This window comes from Doryrhamphus excisus, chromosome 9 (genome assembly GCF_030265055.1).
Source record: "Doryrhamphus excisus isolate RoL2022-K1 chromosome 9, RoL_Dexc_1.0, whole genome shotgun sequence".
In the NCBI taxonomy this organism is placed as follows: Eukaryota; Metazoa; Chordata; class Actinopteri; order Syngnathiformes; family Syngnathidae; genus Doryrhamphus; species Doryrhamphus excisus.
Window position 1 is genome coordinate 3,378,116 of NC_080474.1, and position 16,383 is coordinate 3,394,498.

At 44.1% G+C, this 16,383-nt stretch overlaps 1 protein-coding gene across 15 annotated transcripts in view; it reads left to right on the forward strand.

Moving 5' to 3' along the window:
- The window catches only part of myo3b (myosin IIIB), a 104,839-nt gene that overhangs the window by 31,565 nt on the left and 56,891 nt on the right, over positions 1-16,383 (forward strand). For 13 of the 15 annotated variants that reach the window (XM_058081551.1, XM_058081547.1, XM_058081546.1 and 10 more), the window contains 12 exons: positions 54-170; positions 1,068-1,172; positions 1,712-1,795; positions 1,875-2,077; positions 2,147-2,245; positions 2,321-2,435; positions 3,501-3,627; positions 4,980-5,190; positions 6,865-7,012; positions 8,668-8,821; positions 9,680-9,768; positions 10,004-10,133. In XM_058081551.1, coding sequence (XP_057937534.1) covers positions 54-170; positions 1,068-1,172; positions 1,712-1,795; positions 1,875-2,077; positions 2,147-2,245; positions 2,321-2,435; positions 3,501-3,627; positions 4,980-5,190; positions 6,865-7,012; positions 8,668-8,821; positions 9,680-9,768; positions 10,004-10,133 — 1,582 coding nt within the window. Of the gene's footprint in view, positions 1-53; positions 171-1,067; positions 1,173-1,711; positions 1,796-1,874; positions 2,078-2,146; positions 2,246-2,320; positions 2,436-3,500; positions 3,628-4,979; positions 5,191-6,864; positions 7,013-8,667; positions 8,822-9,679; positions 9,769-10,003; positions 10,134-16,383 lie in introns of those variants that run through there. The other 2 variants (XM_058081554.1, XM_058081555.1) reach the window with 2 other exon arrangements.

A 16,383-nucleotide genomic window follows, 5' to 3' on the forward strand; every position in this document is an offset into this window, starting at 1 on the left:
TGTTTATTTCCGTGCGCATTGATCGGACACAGATACGACGCTCCTTTCTGCAGGAGACCATTATCGGCCATCTCCACAAGCGCTGTAATGAGCTGCAAGTGTACACGTATGTGGGAGACATCCTCATTGCGCTCAATCCTTTCCAGAACCTCAGCATCTACTCACCACAGGTGTGAATTCATCATCAAGTCCAAACCAGCATTTTACCTGACGTTTCACCTTTAATTCCCTCCTAAAATGTCTCCCTATTTATGTCAGTGGTGGGCGTGTCCCACTGGTGGTTGTTTTTGTCTGAAGTGGTCTGCGTGCTAACCACTCGACCGCCGTGCCGCCCACCATCCAAAATCCAATGTACAACATTTGCAGATGGATGGCAAGGGAAGTTTACAAAAATGGACGTACTTCCCAGACGGTGGATGCCATCTTCATTCACCACGTGGATCAACATTCCCACTCACTTCCTGGGAACACCGGCATCAATCACAGCCAATACGATTTTTCTGCTCATTAACAAGAATGGTGCAGCTACTCATTACTCACAACATTAGATTACAACCTATTTGTACGGCACGGCGGTCGAGTGGTTAGCATGCAGACCTCACAGCTAGGAGACCAGGGTTCAATTCCACCCATGGCCATCTCTGTGTGGAGTTTGCATGTTCTCCCCGTGCATGCGTGGGTTTTCTCCGGGTACTCCGGTTTCCTCCCACATTCCAAAAACATGCTAGGTTAATTGGCGACTCCAAATTGTCCATAGGTATGAATGTGAGTGTGAATGGTTGTTTGTCTATATGTGCCCTGTGATTGGCTGGCCACCAGTCCAGGGTGTACCCCGCCTCTCGCCCAAAGACAGCTGGGATAGGCTCCAGCAACCCTCGTGAGGAAAAAGCGGTAGAAAATGAATGAATGAATGAATGAATGAATGCTTTCTTAATTGTCTTTTTGCTCATTGCCGTTTCTTCGTTTTGCCTTTTGAAGCTCCGTTTAGAACCTCCTCAAGATGTTCTCCTCCTCAACTGTTGGATCCTCAAGTGTACTTTACATAATATTTCTTTGCCTCCTGTTAGTTTTCTAAGCTATACCACGGTGTGAAGAGGGCCGACAACCCCCCGCACATCTTTGCAACGGCGGATGCAGCCTACCAAAGCATGGTGACCTTCTGCAAAGATCAGGTGAAGATGTTGTCGAAGTGGAAAACCGCAAACCTCAACACGACTTGTTTCACAATGTTTTATGCCATGGATTTCGAATCAAGTCCAAAGGTGCTTGGAATGCAGGGAATCAAACAATTTTTTGCGAGAATTCTTCAGCATGTGACACTTTGGTCAAGTCTATGCTTCCAATTCTGTGGCCCAGCATGACTGTAAGGGACGAGTCATACCAAATGACTGGACACAAATTCCTACATTTCCAACATTTTTCCAGATGAAGAGGAAGTTCGCTGTGAAGTGGACCAAATCCATATGTTCTCCCTTGCAGATGTATACCAGATCCCTGCATTTTATTGGAGGCTAGGTTCTAGAGGTACCAGCAAATGGCAAAAAAAATTGATTCTAAATTAAATTAATTAACTAATTAATAGTCTGCCATTAATATTGAAATAAATAATAATAATAGTAATAATTACAAGTAATTTTTTGATTGTGATTGCTAAATGCGGGGATCCTCTGAATGTCACGAATCATCATATTTGTGTATTTTATTTTTTTAGTGTATCATCATCAGTGGAGAAAGTGGTGCTGGAAAAACAGAGAGCGCTCATCTGATTGTTCAACATCTTACCTTCTTAGGAAAGGTAAAGCATTACATTTATGTCATGTTTTTTTATGGATTTTTATTCAAATATTTCTAATTTTGAATGTTGATGCACTCAGGCAAACAACAGGACGTTACGTGAGAAGATCCTGCAGGTGAACCCTCTTGTGGAGGCCTTTGGGAACGCCTGCACTGCCATCAACGACAACTCCAGCCGCTTTGGGAAGTACCTGGAGATGAAGTTCACGCCCACTGGAGCGGTCATTGGCGCCAAAATGTCCGAGTACCTGCTGGAGAAGTCGAGGGTCATCAAGCAAGCGACGTAAGCGGCCTTCAAACTCATCAACGTCATCTTTACATTTTTAAACAAATTCTGTTTTCTTTCCTTCAGGGGGGAAAAGAACTTCCACATCTTTTATTACATGTATGCAGGACTTTACCACCAAGATGAGCTGAAGACATACAGATTACCAGACAGGACGGCTCCCAGGTGGGGGGGGGGGGGCACATCTGAAGATGGACGTGAAGGTGTTGTAGTGCTGAACTCATGTCTGTGAACGTGCAGGTACATTGACAGTCCGCACTGTAAAGTCATGCAAGACATCATCTCCAGCAAACTCTACAAGGAGCAGTTTGAAGTCATCCAGGAATGCTTCCGCAACATCGGCTTTACTGAGGAGGTACCTGTGCTCGATACAGTAGATTGCTGCTTTTTGCGGGGGTTACGATCAAGACCACCAACAAATGACAAAAAACCACAAGTATTCATTAATACTGGTGGCCAGCCAATCACAAGGCACATATAGACAAACAACCATTCACACTCACATTCATACCTATGGACAATTTGGAGTCGCCAATTAACCTAGCATGTTTTTGGAATGTGGGAGGAAACCGGAGTACCCGGAGAAAACGCACGCATGCACGGGGAGAACATGCAAACTCCACACAGAGATGGCCGAGGGTGGAATCGAACCCTGGTCTCCTCGCTGTGAGGTCTGCGCGCTAACCACTCTACCGCTGTGCCGCTTTTTTTTAATCATTGGTAAAAAAAAAAAAAACAAAAAAAAAACCATGTATGCTGTATACGTATTTTACTCATATAATCACATATTTATTAGGGGTGCACAATAAATATTACATCAATATCAGGGATTTATGATGTCATACCGATAAATCTGATGGTGAGATTACCCCTACTTGGGCGGGTGAGCAAATCGAGTGCTACAGCTTGTTGTGACGTCCTCGGAGCTCACTTGTAAACAAACCTTTACTTTAAAATTTTATTATTAAAATATATATTAAAATTTTATTTTTAAACTTTAATTTCATGTGTTAATTGTACCGAATGCTCTGACGAGGGGGAAAAAACCCATAGAGCGCATAAAAAACTGATCTACTTGAAATACCTGCAACACGGCATTGGTTTGCCAGAGACCTCTGTAGCGGAGCGTGTGCCCGAATACAGTGCACCTTGCTGGGCCACAGCAGGTGGCTCCTCCTGCTCTGTACTCTGGTTCTCATGAATGTTAGGATATTTGGTTAGGACAAATCAACAGGTACACTTGATCAAATCCTGATTTCTTCCAGTGCTTCTTACCTTTCTGTGAATGTGCAGGGATCCGCTGTAATGATAGATGCTATCTGCTAGACAGCTAATAAGCTGCGCCATGTTCAGTGATGCAGCTTGTTTAGGTTGTCCCAAACAAATAAAACCATGATCCTCTTTTTTTTTTCTATTTCAGGAGGTCAGCTCGGTGTACAGGATTCTATCTGCCATCTTGAACACGGGCAATATTGAATTTGCTGCCATCACGTCCCAACACCAGACCGATAAGAGTGAAGTGCCGAATTCCGAGGCCTTGGAGAACGGTGAGATTTAATGCCGCTGCTCCAAAGAAGAATTGTTGTTTGTTGATGGTCTCCTTGTATGTATTCACTGGCCTTAGAAATAAGCACAAACTAAGAAGAGTCAATATATTAAACAAAGATGAGGCTGTCGTAGAGCTAAGCAGTTAGCAATATGCTGACACGTTATTAATGGAGTTTGCAGTTAAACTAAGAAGTATATGTTAAATATATAAGCAGTTAACAATATGCTGATATGTTATTAATGCGGTTATAGTTTGCAGTTAACCCTCATCAAAATATTTTGTGTCGTCCAGTGGATGCCCACATATTCACCATTCAAAAATTATTATTTTTCTTACATTTATTGCCATTTCAATATGCTAAATTTGGGAGAAACCCCATCTCATTTACCATAGCTCTGTGATAAATTACATAATAATACTAGTGTCCGTAACCCGCAAGGCATGCCAGGAAGGCCACAGGTACACTTCCACAACAGGAAGTTACCCAGCATGCCCTGTGGGTTAAAATACTAGTATTGTTTTGCGTTTACAGTTGTCCCTTGTTTATCGTGGTTAATTAGTTCTAGACTAAATTTTTGCAAAGTCGGATCAATGCAGGTACACAGCTGCATAGCATGCTAGCGAGCTAACTAGCTAGCCTCGAATGTGTTTATTCTAAACTTCAGAAAAGGTTTCCGGGGTGGGGGGCAAAAAAAAGAAGAAGCCAAAAACGTACCACTTTCACACTGAATAGGAGGGGAAGTTTTCATTGTGTCATGTCGGACATGCCTTGGCTGATGATATTGTGTAATGTTATCACGTCTCATCAATCATTAATGATTACTGACTACAATACTACACATAACTTGTACTTTAATTTTTTTTTTAAATAGTCCTTGTGGATCTAGATTGCCAGTTACTCGTTTTGGTTGCACCGTGAGTGAGGTTAAGCATTGGGTTTGATGACCTCTTAGTAGCATAGAGGCAATTTTCTTTTTGTTTATTTTATATTTTATATTATATTTTTGCAATATGTGGCTGGTTTTGGAACATAACCCCAACAAAAAGCGTCATCTACTATATAGTGGAATTTTTTAAATATGAAACAAATATAAATATATTTCACAGGTCAGCCGGAGCCTATCCCAGCTGACTTTGAGTGGACTGGACACCATCCAATAGCATTACTGAATACATATTATGACATCACATGGTATCTGACAGTATGTCAATCACTCTTATGCAAGTGGTGCTAATGTTGGGGTCGGTCAGTATACATGTGATTGCCGCCTATAGCGTGTTATGAATTATGAATGCGAATAAATCTTCCCCGAGGGGACCTATCAAAGCGTCCATCTTCTTCCCCGCCAGCCGCTTCCCTCCTCTGCATCGGGCCCGAGGAGCTCCAGGAGGCGCTGACCTCCCAGTGCGTGGTCACCAGGGGCGAGACCATCATACGCACCAACACGGTGGACAAAGCGGTGGACGTGCGGGACGCCATGTCCAAAGCGTTGTACGGACGACTTTTCAGCTGGATCGTCAACCGCATCAACACGTTGCTGCAGCCCGACATGAACATCTGGTGAGGTGATGAACACTCGCGTGTGTCCACGTCCGTGGTGCTCACAAAAGCGCCGATGACCTCTGTGGAGGTCTGCAGAGCGAGATGCAAACACTCGGAGGAGAATATCAATGCAGAGCAAAAAAAAAAAAAAGAAGTTATAATAAATTTTTCATAGCGATTGCGTGCAGAGAAAATAATCTTCAGATGATTAAAAAGACTTCAGAGAGACTACAAAGAGGCTGCTCATTGATCCAGAAGAGTTCCTTCATAAATATCAGCGTCAGACGTCAACCAGTCGTTTCTGTGAGATTGAAAAAAAAAAAAAACATCTCCTCATTCTGGTCATCTTTGATAAGCTTGTCTTATTGCCGTTCATAACCTGATGGCAAGAGGTGACCGCTAAGAGGAGATTGTCTACCGCTACTTTATATACCGCTACTTCATATACCGCTACTTCATATACCGATACTTTATATCACACCTTCTCTCAACCTTTTCTATTCTGTGTAGGTTTAGGCTTTATGTGTTTTTTTACTATTATTATTATTACGCCATTTTAAGGAAACACACATCTTTTTTGGAATTTTGCCTTATGTGCGACACGAACACATGGCTTTCTCTTTTACGTACTACATTCTAAAGATATAAAAACAGCTAAAACAGGCAGCTAAGAATGCATGAAATGCAAACATTCCGCCTTCTCAGCCTTCTTCTTTTTCTTTAATACATTATTTTCAAGGTGGCACGGCGGTCGAGTGGTTAGCGCGCAGCTAGGAGACCAGGGTTCAATTCCACCCTCGGTCATCTCTGTGTGGAGTTTACATGTTCTCCTCGTGCATGCGTGGGTTTTCTCCGGGTACTCCGGTTTCCTCCCACATTCCAAAAACATGCTAGGTTAATTGGCGACTCCAAATTGTCCATAGGTATGAATGTGAGTGTGAATGGTTGTTTGTCTATATGTGTCCTGTGATTGGCTGGCCACCAGTCCAGGGTGTACCCCGCCTCTCGCCCAAAGACAGCTGGGATAGGCTCCAGCACCCCCGAGGAAAATGCGGTAGAAAATAAATGAATGAATTGTCCATAGGTATGAATGTGAGTGTGAATGGTTGTTTGTCTATATGTGCCCTGTGATTGGCTGGCCACCAATGAATGAATGAACATTATGCTACTAAAATATATCCTTCTTTATAATATGAGCAGACCAAAGCAGATTGTGACTTTTTTGTTGTTAGAATCAGACTTTCTTTAATCTTAATGGTTCAGTTTTATTTTTGTGAAATTACAGTAGTTGTTTTTCCTTTCTTTTCCTTATTTTTAGAATGTGCCATGGGCCACAAAAGGCCCCTGGGCTGCACTTTGGGCACCTCAGTATGTCAACTGTTATGTTTGTCCATGTTTTTTTACATTTGAACTCTACAAAAAAATAAGCACACGTGTGACAACTAGAAATTGGACTCCCCAGGCTGGGAGGAGGCGTCATACTGAGAATGACCCAGGCTGGATGGATACACGCTGATATGAATGAAGTTGATATTTTGGCCTTCTCAGTGGCAGGAAGGCAGGCAAAGTATTTGGGTTGATTGTCATGAAAGTTTGATGAATGGAAGTGGCTGCTGGGATTTGCTGTTCTAATAAGTTTGTTTGTCCCGCTTTTTCTTGTTTTTTTTTTTTTTTTTTTGGTTTGCTTTGAAGTGCCGCAGAGAGCAGCATGAACGTGGGAATCCTGGACATCTTTGGCTTTGAAAACTTCAAGAAGAACTCCTTTGAACAATTGTGCATCAACATCGCAAACGAGCAGATCCAGTTTTACTTCAACCAGCACATTTTTGCCCTGGAACAGGTGAGTTTTATTAGATTGAGCGTTGATGATGTTAAAACGTTAACATGATGTGTTTTTACATCCTAATATCATTAAGATGCATGCTCTAAATAGCAGCTTATTTTTACCAGGGTTCAATTCCACCCTCGGCCATCTCTGTGTGGAGTTTGCATGTGGGTTTTGACTCCAAATTGTCTATAGGTATGAATGTGAGTGTGAATGGTTGTTTGTCTATATGAGCCCTGTGATTGGCTGGCCACCAGTCCAGGGTGTACCCCGCCTCTCGCCCCTAAGACAGCTGGGATAGGCTCCAGTGACCCTCGTGAGGAAAAGCGGTAGAAAATGAATGAATGAATGAATGAAAATGACAGGGCGGAAGAGTGGTTAGCTAGCAGGCCTTACAGCTAGGAGACCCGTGTTCGATTCCAACCTTGACCGTCTCTGTGTGGAGTTTGCATGTTCTCCCCGTGCATGTGTGGGTTTTCTCCGGGTACTCCGTTTTCCCCCCACATTCCAAAAACATGCTAGGTTAATTGGTGATGAGTGTGAATGGTTGTTTGTCTATATGTGCCCTGTGATTGGCTGGCGACCAGTCCAGGGTGTACCCCGCCTCTCGCCCGAAGACAGCTGGGATAGGCTCCAGCACCCCCCGCAACCCTCGTGAGGAAAAGCGGTAGAAAATGAATGAATGAAAATGACATAGAGAACGAGTGGTTAGCAAGCAGGCCTTACAGCTAGGGGACCCGTGTTCGATTCCAACCTTGACCGTCTCTGTGTGGAGTTTGCATGTTCTCCCTGTGCATGCGTGGGTTTTCTCCGGGTACTCCGGTTTCCTCCCACATTCCAAAAACATGCTAGGTTAATTGGTGATGAGTGTGAATGGTTGTTTGTCTATATGTGCCCTGTGATTGGCTGGCCACCAGTCCAGGGTGTACCCCGCTTCTCGCCCGAAGACAGCTGGGATAGGCTCCAGCACCCCCCGCAGCCCTCGTGAGGAAAAGCGGTAGATAATGAATGAATGAAAATGACATAGCGGACGAGTGGTTAGCAAGCAGGCCTTACAGCTAGGAGACCCGTGTTCGATTCCAACCTTGGCCATCTCTGTGTGGAGTTTGCATGTTCTCCCTGTGCATGCGTGGGTTTTCTCCGGGTACTCCGGTTTCCTCCCACATTCCACAAATATGCTAGGAAAAAAAAAACGTGTATAAAAAATAACTGATATGACTGATCAGGCCTTAAGCGAGTGGAAAAAGTTTGTCTTCCAGAAAGACGTGCGTGTTTGTAGGCCTCGGCACACGTGGGATTTTCCTCCAATATTGTTGTACACGCTCATTGACATCATGATTTATACATGAGGATGATTTACAGCCATTGGTTCCACTTTATTAGTTAAAATATATTTTTAAAGCAACTTTTGATCTAAAATTAAATAGATGCAATAATATGATAGGACTCTGGGTTATTTGCAAATTGAAATCAATTATGAATAAGTAAGTGGCACTATTTGTTACTTCAGAGCCATGTTATGCATTCAGTGAAAGACTCCATTATGCTGCAACCACACACACACGCCTGTTTGGGTAGCTTGATTAGAAACTTGCACAAATATTTGTTTAATTGGGTCATTTGGAGAAACTCATTAACGAGATTGTTCCAAATGTTGCGGCTGTGATGAGATGGAGTACCAGAGCGAGGGAGTGGATGCCAGCCTGGTGGAGTACGAGGACAACAGGCCCATCCTGGACATGTTCCTGCAGAAACCCATGGGTCTGCTCTCCCTGCTGGATGAGGAGAGCCGCTTCCCACAGGCCACCGACCACACCTTAGTGGGTGAGGGCGCAGACACGCAGAAAACACAAAATCTTGCCGATATCTGATATACGGTACAGTTATCCCTCGCCACTTTTGCAGCTTCACACTACTACAGGTGAGTTAGATGCTAGATATCTGAAATGATAACAAAATATACCAACAAATGATATAGATCTGCAGGCAAAGTCTCTCTTTTTTTAGACCTGAGCGTTGCCTTTGACACAGTTGACCATGTGACCTTATTACAGCGGTTCGAAAACTGTTTGGGAATCTCTGGTACTGTTCTTGAATGGTTCAAGCCCTATCTGGAGGACGGAAAGTACTTTGTTGGAATTGGTAACTGTGTCCAAATGGACCAAATGGCTATGACCTGTGGTGTTCCCCTGGGGTCAATCCTGGGACCCCTGTTGTTCAATGTGTACATGCTCCCTTTAGGCCAGTTAATGTGCATCTGGAATGGGTCCTACCACAACCATCAATCTGGTTTGTGGTTGAATAAGAATAGTCAAAAAACAATGTATTTAAGTGAATTTTGTGCATTTTCTTAAGCTTTTTTCAGCATAAAAATAGCAAAATAAAGTGAAATCCCAATATAAGGTATTCCCAAGACTCATTCAAAGATGCTGTGGTGATATGGAGTATTCCACACTGGTTAATGTTGGGTGAGATACACAAGCACCAGACTTGATTTTGTTTTCCCTTACGATCTCTACTGTATTGGGTAATAGGAGTGTAACGCTGACTGTAGGGGTGTTATTTCATGTTTAGAGGGCTCTAAAAATGTTTAAAAGTGTCTTTAGAAGGTCATAAACAGGTTTTATAAATAAGAAATACTAATTGTGGAAATTCAACACAGTTGATGTCTTGTTTTTCCAGACAAGTTTGAAGACAATCTCCGCTGCAAATACTTTTGGATACCGAAACGGCTCGAGCTTTCGTTTGGGATTCTGCACTTTGCAGGAAAGGTATGTCAGTCTTGAATTTGGGCATCGGATATCCTGTTTAGATTCAGCAGAATTGCTGTTGTTGCTGCTAAGGGTGACTTTGGATTGTTTTTTCCCTTAATAATATAAAGTTTCATTTAAAACCTGCATTTTATGTTGAGTTGTGTCGTCATAGACTAATATGGGCCAGTAAAAAAAAAGTACAGTGAGCCTCAAATGGTCGTATGAAAGAATAAAATCCGCCATGTTTGCACAGGTGATGTACAGCGTGGCTGGCTTTCTGGAGAAGAACCGAGACACTCTCCCTGCAGACATCGTGGTTGTGCTGAGAACATCCGAGAACAAACTTCTTCAGCAGCTCTTCTCCAGCCCTTTAACTAAAATAGGTAAGAGACAAATATCCGTACTGCGGCCCCATGCAGGAACATCACTCACCCGCTAAGCTCAGCGGGGCAGGAAACTTTTGAGCGAATCAAAGTAGTGCGAACAATAACGGCATTATTGCGCGATTGTGCTGCCGTCTGCAGCCTCCATGCACGTTCAGGTAAGTGGGTTTCTTAAAGACGCCTCCCGGTCTCCTTTCATTTGGAGCGGCTGCGTGCCGTCCTCGGATAAAGCTGCACTCTGCATTATCTCTGCAGAAGCTCAGCTCTCGGCACGGCGCTCTGTTTTTATTTTCACTAAGCTGTCCCTCTTGGATCCCCGCTGCTCAATGCTATCTACAGATTGTGGCTGCAGTGGGATATTTTTATGATAAGGGCTTTGGAATACCCCGGGGATATAGAAACAGTATTTAGTGAACACAAAAGCAACTCTTCCCGCCTCTTTTCTGTTGCTTTAATGATGGTAGTAATGTGCTCGTCATGAGGACCACTTGACTTAGCGGCACTGGCGCGTCACGTTCCATTATTATTCTCTCGGCCCGAAACGTGCCGTTTAGTTCATTCTCAGGATACTGTAAATGCCTCCCCTCCTTGTGGCGTTTAAAGTAAAGCGTCACACACTAACAAATCAAATTAAATCAACTTTATTTGTATAGCACTTTTCCTGCAAAGAAATGCAACACAAAGTGCTTTACAGAATTAAAACAATTTCCACAATTAAAAGGAAAAAACAAAGAAACCAAAGAAAGCCCCTCCATACTAGACCCACACACGCACACACACACACACGCAATCACACACAGTAGGGAGACATGGCATGGCACTGAGGAACAAGGAAACGCCACCTTTGGGGCCGTCCACACTGGGAGGAGCTGCAGGCCGTGCCATCAGAGGACCAGCACCCGGGCTCCTCGACTCCGACAGACCCCCACATTAAAGGGAGGAACCCCCACCCGGCCGGGTCGAAGGGACCCAAGGATGGCACCCCCTCAGCAGACCCGAACAGCCCCCAGTGTGGAGGACCCCCCTGAGGAAACAGTTAGAAGCTGAAGACTAAGAGCATAAAATAGGACTAAAAAAGATAAAAAACATAACACTGGAGTTAAAAGCTGAAGGACACTTTGGGCGGTAGAAATGTGTGTGAACTTGCAGTGCGGCTTGAGCCTCTTTCCTGCAATTAGCGGCTTCACTGGAGAAGCCATAAACGCTTCATGGCAGCACAAAGACACTGAATGCACACTTAAACCCGCTGTCATGTTTATTGCCGACAGGGCGTCAATTAGGTCGAAAAGCTTGTTTATTGGGACCCGAGCGCCGCCTCTTGAAACTCGTATGTTTAGTATTGTTGTTATTAATATTATTATGGTGCTGCACGGCGGTCGAGTGGTTAGTGCGCAGTCCTCACAGCTAGGAGACCAGGGTTCAATTCCACCCTCGAGTGGAGTTTGCATGTTCTCCCCGTGCATGTTTTCTCCGGGTACTCCGGTTTCCTCCCACATTCCAAAAACATGCTAGGTTAATTGGCGACTCCAATTTTAAGGAGGGTGGCACGGCGGTCTAGTGGTTAGTGCGCAGACCTCACAGACCAGGGTTCAATTCCACCCTCGGCCATCTCTGTGTTGAGTTTGCATGTTCTCCCCGTGCATGCGTGGGTTTTCTCCGGGTACTCCGGTTTCCTCCCACATTCCAAAAACATGCTAGGTTAATTGGCCACTCCAAATTGTCCATAGGTATGAATGTGAGTGTGAATGGTTGTTTGTCTATATGTGCCCTGTGATTGGCTGGCCACCAGTCCAGGGTGTACCCCGCCTCTGGCCCGAAGACAGCGCAACCCTTGTGAGGATAAGCGGTAGAAAATGAATGAATTTTAAGGAAACCCACATCTTTTTTGGAATTTTGACCATCATCCACAATCCTTATGTGCGACACGAACACATAGCTTTCTCTTTTACGTACTACGTTCTAAAGATATACAAACAGCTAAAACAGGCAGCTAAGAATGCATGGAATGCAAACATTCCGCCTATACAGCCTTCTTCTTTGTCTTTAATTCCTTATTTTCAATCCACCCTCGGCCATCTCTGTGTGGAGTTTGCATGTTCTCCCCGTGCATGCGTGGGTTTTCTCCAGGTACTCCGGTTTCCTCCCACATTCCAAAAACATGCTAGGTTAATTGGTGACTCCAAATTGTCCATAGGTATGAATGTGAGTGTGAATGGTTGTTTGTCGATATGTGCCCTGTGATTGGCTGGCCACCAGTCCAGGGTGTACCCCGCCTCTCGCCCGAAAAGACAGCTGGGATAGGCTCCAGCACCCCCTTGTGAGGAAAAAGCGGTAGAAAATGAATGAATGAATGAATGAATGTTGGCTTCTCGTTAAAAGTCACTTCCGATCATGTGACGGCAATGGGTTCTTTGATGCCATTGGCATTTTAAACTTCTCCCACTGTGGACGCCCAATAACGCCATTAGTGTGTGGATGACTTTGCCCTGGAAAAAGGGCAGGTTTGAAGGTGTGATTGGCTGCTCTACTGAATTATCTTATTTGATTAAAAATTTAAAAAAAATATATGAAAAGCAGCACTCCGGCTTATCACACTTGAAAAGATTGAACAGCATTTCAAGAGAGATACGCTAAGAAAATGAAGTCTATTCTTCAGGGTATTTTTCCTGCATGGGGGGTTGGGGGGGGGTGGTGGATTCATTTGCATTTGACTATGTATTATAGATTGAGTGTTATCTGTGAAATTAACATTATCTGAGGGGGGATCGGATGAAAATCAGTTTGGTAGCAGAGCGGCTGCCTCCTCACTGTGTCACCACTAGGGGACACACAACATATGCAGCCTGATGAGATGATGCATTATGGGATGTCAAGGCGGATGTATGCGGCGCACATATCAAAACAAGCATAATCAATTCATTTCATCACCTCAGATATGAAAACACAATCATCTCCATGTTGATTCCTCACGCTGCACACGATGCAGGGACTAATGACGCCGTAGGAGGCCAGCGTGGCCCTCAAAATGCAAACCCCCCCAAGAGCGAGCAATAGCGAGACCACTCCAGGCATGCACAATGAGGCTCCTTGAAACTTGCACATGTGCTGCTGTTATGTGGGAGGAAATGGGACGTCTTTGCACGGACCGGTTCCTGCAAGCCCACGCTTCTACATCACAGGAGGATCACAGAGTTTTAATTGGCTGGAGATTGTTCAGGACTACCAGGGCTTCAGGGGCATCTGGTCACTGTGTGTGTCTCCATGGCTTTGTAGTAACACTTGGACGTAGAAGCACTTTCTTAAGGTCTGATTGAGTCAGGAGTTGATTTAAAAAAGAACGGACATTCCTTGGAGAACATTGATGTCTACATTCTGGATCGGGAAGAACAAAAGCTAGAAAAGATTTAGGTTTACACTATAAATATTCCAAATGCATTTGGTTTATTTGCTCAAATAGAAATAATTGAACCTTTCGGTGTGCACTAGCGCCATCTGTGGAACAGAATCTAAACCAGGGGTCTCAAACTCAATTTACCTGGGGGCCACTGGAGCCTGGGTCTGGGTGAGACTGGGCCGCATCAGGTTTTCCAAAAAAACGCATTTATTAAAAACAGAAAACTGAATAAACTTTGCTTTGGTTCCGTTTTTCTACAAGAAAAGCTCTGATAAAACATTCCACTGTTCTCAAATATCTTAATTTTTATTTTTCTACACAAAATAAGGTGAAAAATAAATAAACAAATCAAGAATAAAGAAAATCAATCAATCAGTAATAAATAAATATAATAATAATAATAAAACGGTAAATAATAAAAACTTAAGAAACCACATATAGTTGGTGGGTAGACAAATTATTTTTTTCAGATTAAAATGAACAAAGCATTATTAGAGCCCTGTAGACATGACAAAACACGACTATAGTCACATTTATACTCTTTTTATTTACAACATATTGCGCAACTGCTGGGTTTGGTGACACATGCTAACTCGCAAACTAGAGAGCTAGCGACCTAAACGGTAGCCTTCAAGTTATTTCCTTTAAACTTAAATAGCCAAAAACTTACCACTTCCACACGGATAGGGAGGATAACTATTAACAGTTATTTAACCTTTAACATGAACATTAATCAAACGTAATAATTTTTTCTGGGTACATGATACCATACAGCATCCATATCAAACTTGCGCGGGCCGCACTAACATTAAACTTTCATATCAAGGCGGGGGCCTAAACTAGCATCCTGCGGGCCACATTTGGCCCGCGGGCCGCGTGTTTGAGACCCCTGATCTAAACCATTCTATATGCCATTCATATCTATATAAAACATATCCCGAGTTTAATTACAAAATATTAGCAAGATTTAATTTGTTCTTGGCGTTCTTCAGTTTTAAAAATGGAGGCCAGCAATGCTGCTGCATTATTATATCAGTTTCCAAAAGATGAGCATAAAACAAGCTAATTTAAGTACATAAAAGTCAGGTGTTATGACTTGAAGATTCTATGTGAAGATGTGACGGTTCCGCCATGCCCTGCATCTCCCTTTGCTTTGTGTCCGTGTCGGCAGACCCCCCCCCTCTCCCGTTCCTCGAACCGACAGGCCTCATCCAGCCGTCTGACACGTTGGGCTCTTTGTTCTCTCCCAGTGAAAATACCTTCTTATTTTACGGGCAGTTGGCAGAAATTGCCAGAAGAAGCTAGTGCTACTTCTGTTGAATTTCTCCTCCAGTCTAAGTTGCATTCTGGGAATGTTTGGAGTCAGCAGTGGGGAATGTGACGGCGTCGCACATCAATAGCGAGGAGCCGCCGCCCCAAAGTCACACGACGCTGCAACATCCTTTGATACAGGCAACACTGTGTTGTGTCATTTAAAGCCAATTACGCCACGCTTTTTTATGATTGATCTGCTCCGACAGTGGTGGATGCCATTTAAATCAACAGCCCCCGGAGCCATCTCCAGGCTGGGGGGGGGAGAGAGGGTTGGCGGCGAGGGGTCGCGGCGGGGGTGGAGGGAGTTTTACGGATGCTTTAATCTCATTTGCTTGGCTGCTGAGTTGAGTTTCTAGATCACATGTGTTCAAAAAGAGAGCGGGAGAGCGGCGCTGGTGATATCCAGCCGGCGTCCTGCTCACTCAGCTCCCCCTTTCCCCCCCCACTCTCACGCCTGCGATTGTCCCCCGTGTCGACAGCTCGATCCCCGGCTTGTGAAGTACAAGGCGCACACTGACACTCATAAAGACGTGCAGGGAGGTGTCACATTGAACGTGGGATTGCTTTTTAATCCCAGGCACATTGACTATTCTCGTCAATAGGACCCCGATACAAGTGCCAGCTTGAGCTTTCTCTTTCTCCCCTTTGGGATTCTCGCTGGGTTTAATTTGAAAAGTGAACACACAGATGCCAAGGATGGCTTTTTCTCGATCTGCAAACCCCACCGCATCGCCGCCTCCCCTCCCTTTCCACGGCTCTGCTTGCTCTGTTTGTCCTGGAAGTGCTTGCCAAGAGCTTCATGCTGAGACACAAGTGATCAGCAGGACACTCCTGCTATCCTGCTAACCCTCGGGGTACTTTTACACAACATCGACTTGGTATAAAGTGGAAAGTTTGATGTACAGGCCTTGTCGGACACCATTCCTGGCCAAAAAGGCTGTAATGCTGTATGCGTACCACGCCAGACGGAAAGAAACAGGACCCACGTGGGGGCCAAATGTGGCCCGCAGGACACTAGTTTGAGGCTCCCGCCTTCATATGAAAGTTTAATGTCAGTGCGGCCCGCGCAAGTTTGATATGGATGCTGTATGATATCATGTACCCAGAAAAAAATTATTACGTTTGATTAATGTTCATGTTAAAGGTTAAATAACTGTTAATAGTTATCCTCCCTATCCGTGTGGAAGTGGTAAGTTTTTGGCTATTTAAGTTTAAGGGAAATAACTTGAAGGCTACCGTTTAGGTCGCTAGCTCTCTAGTTTTGCGAGTTAGCATGTGTCTCGAGACCCTGCAGTTGCGCAATATGTTAATGTTAATGTTAATGTTATGTTATAAAAAGAGTATAAATGTGACTATAGTCGTGTTTTGTCATGTCTACAGGGTGTCTAGGCATGAGAATCATAGAGTCTGCATGTGCTTAATTAATTAATTAATGAACATTTTAGCATGAATAGTCAGACATTTTGTCTAGTGCAGGGGTCTCAAACTCAATTTACTTGGGGGCCGCTGGAGCTAGGGTCTGGGCGAGGCTGGGCCGCATCA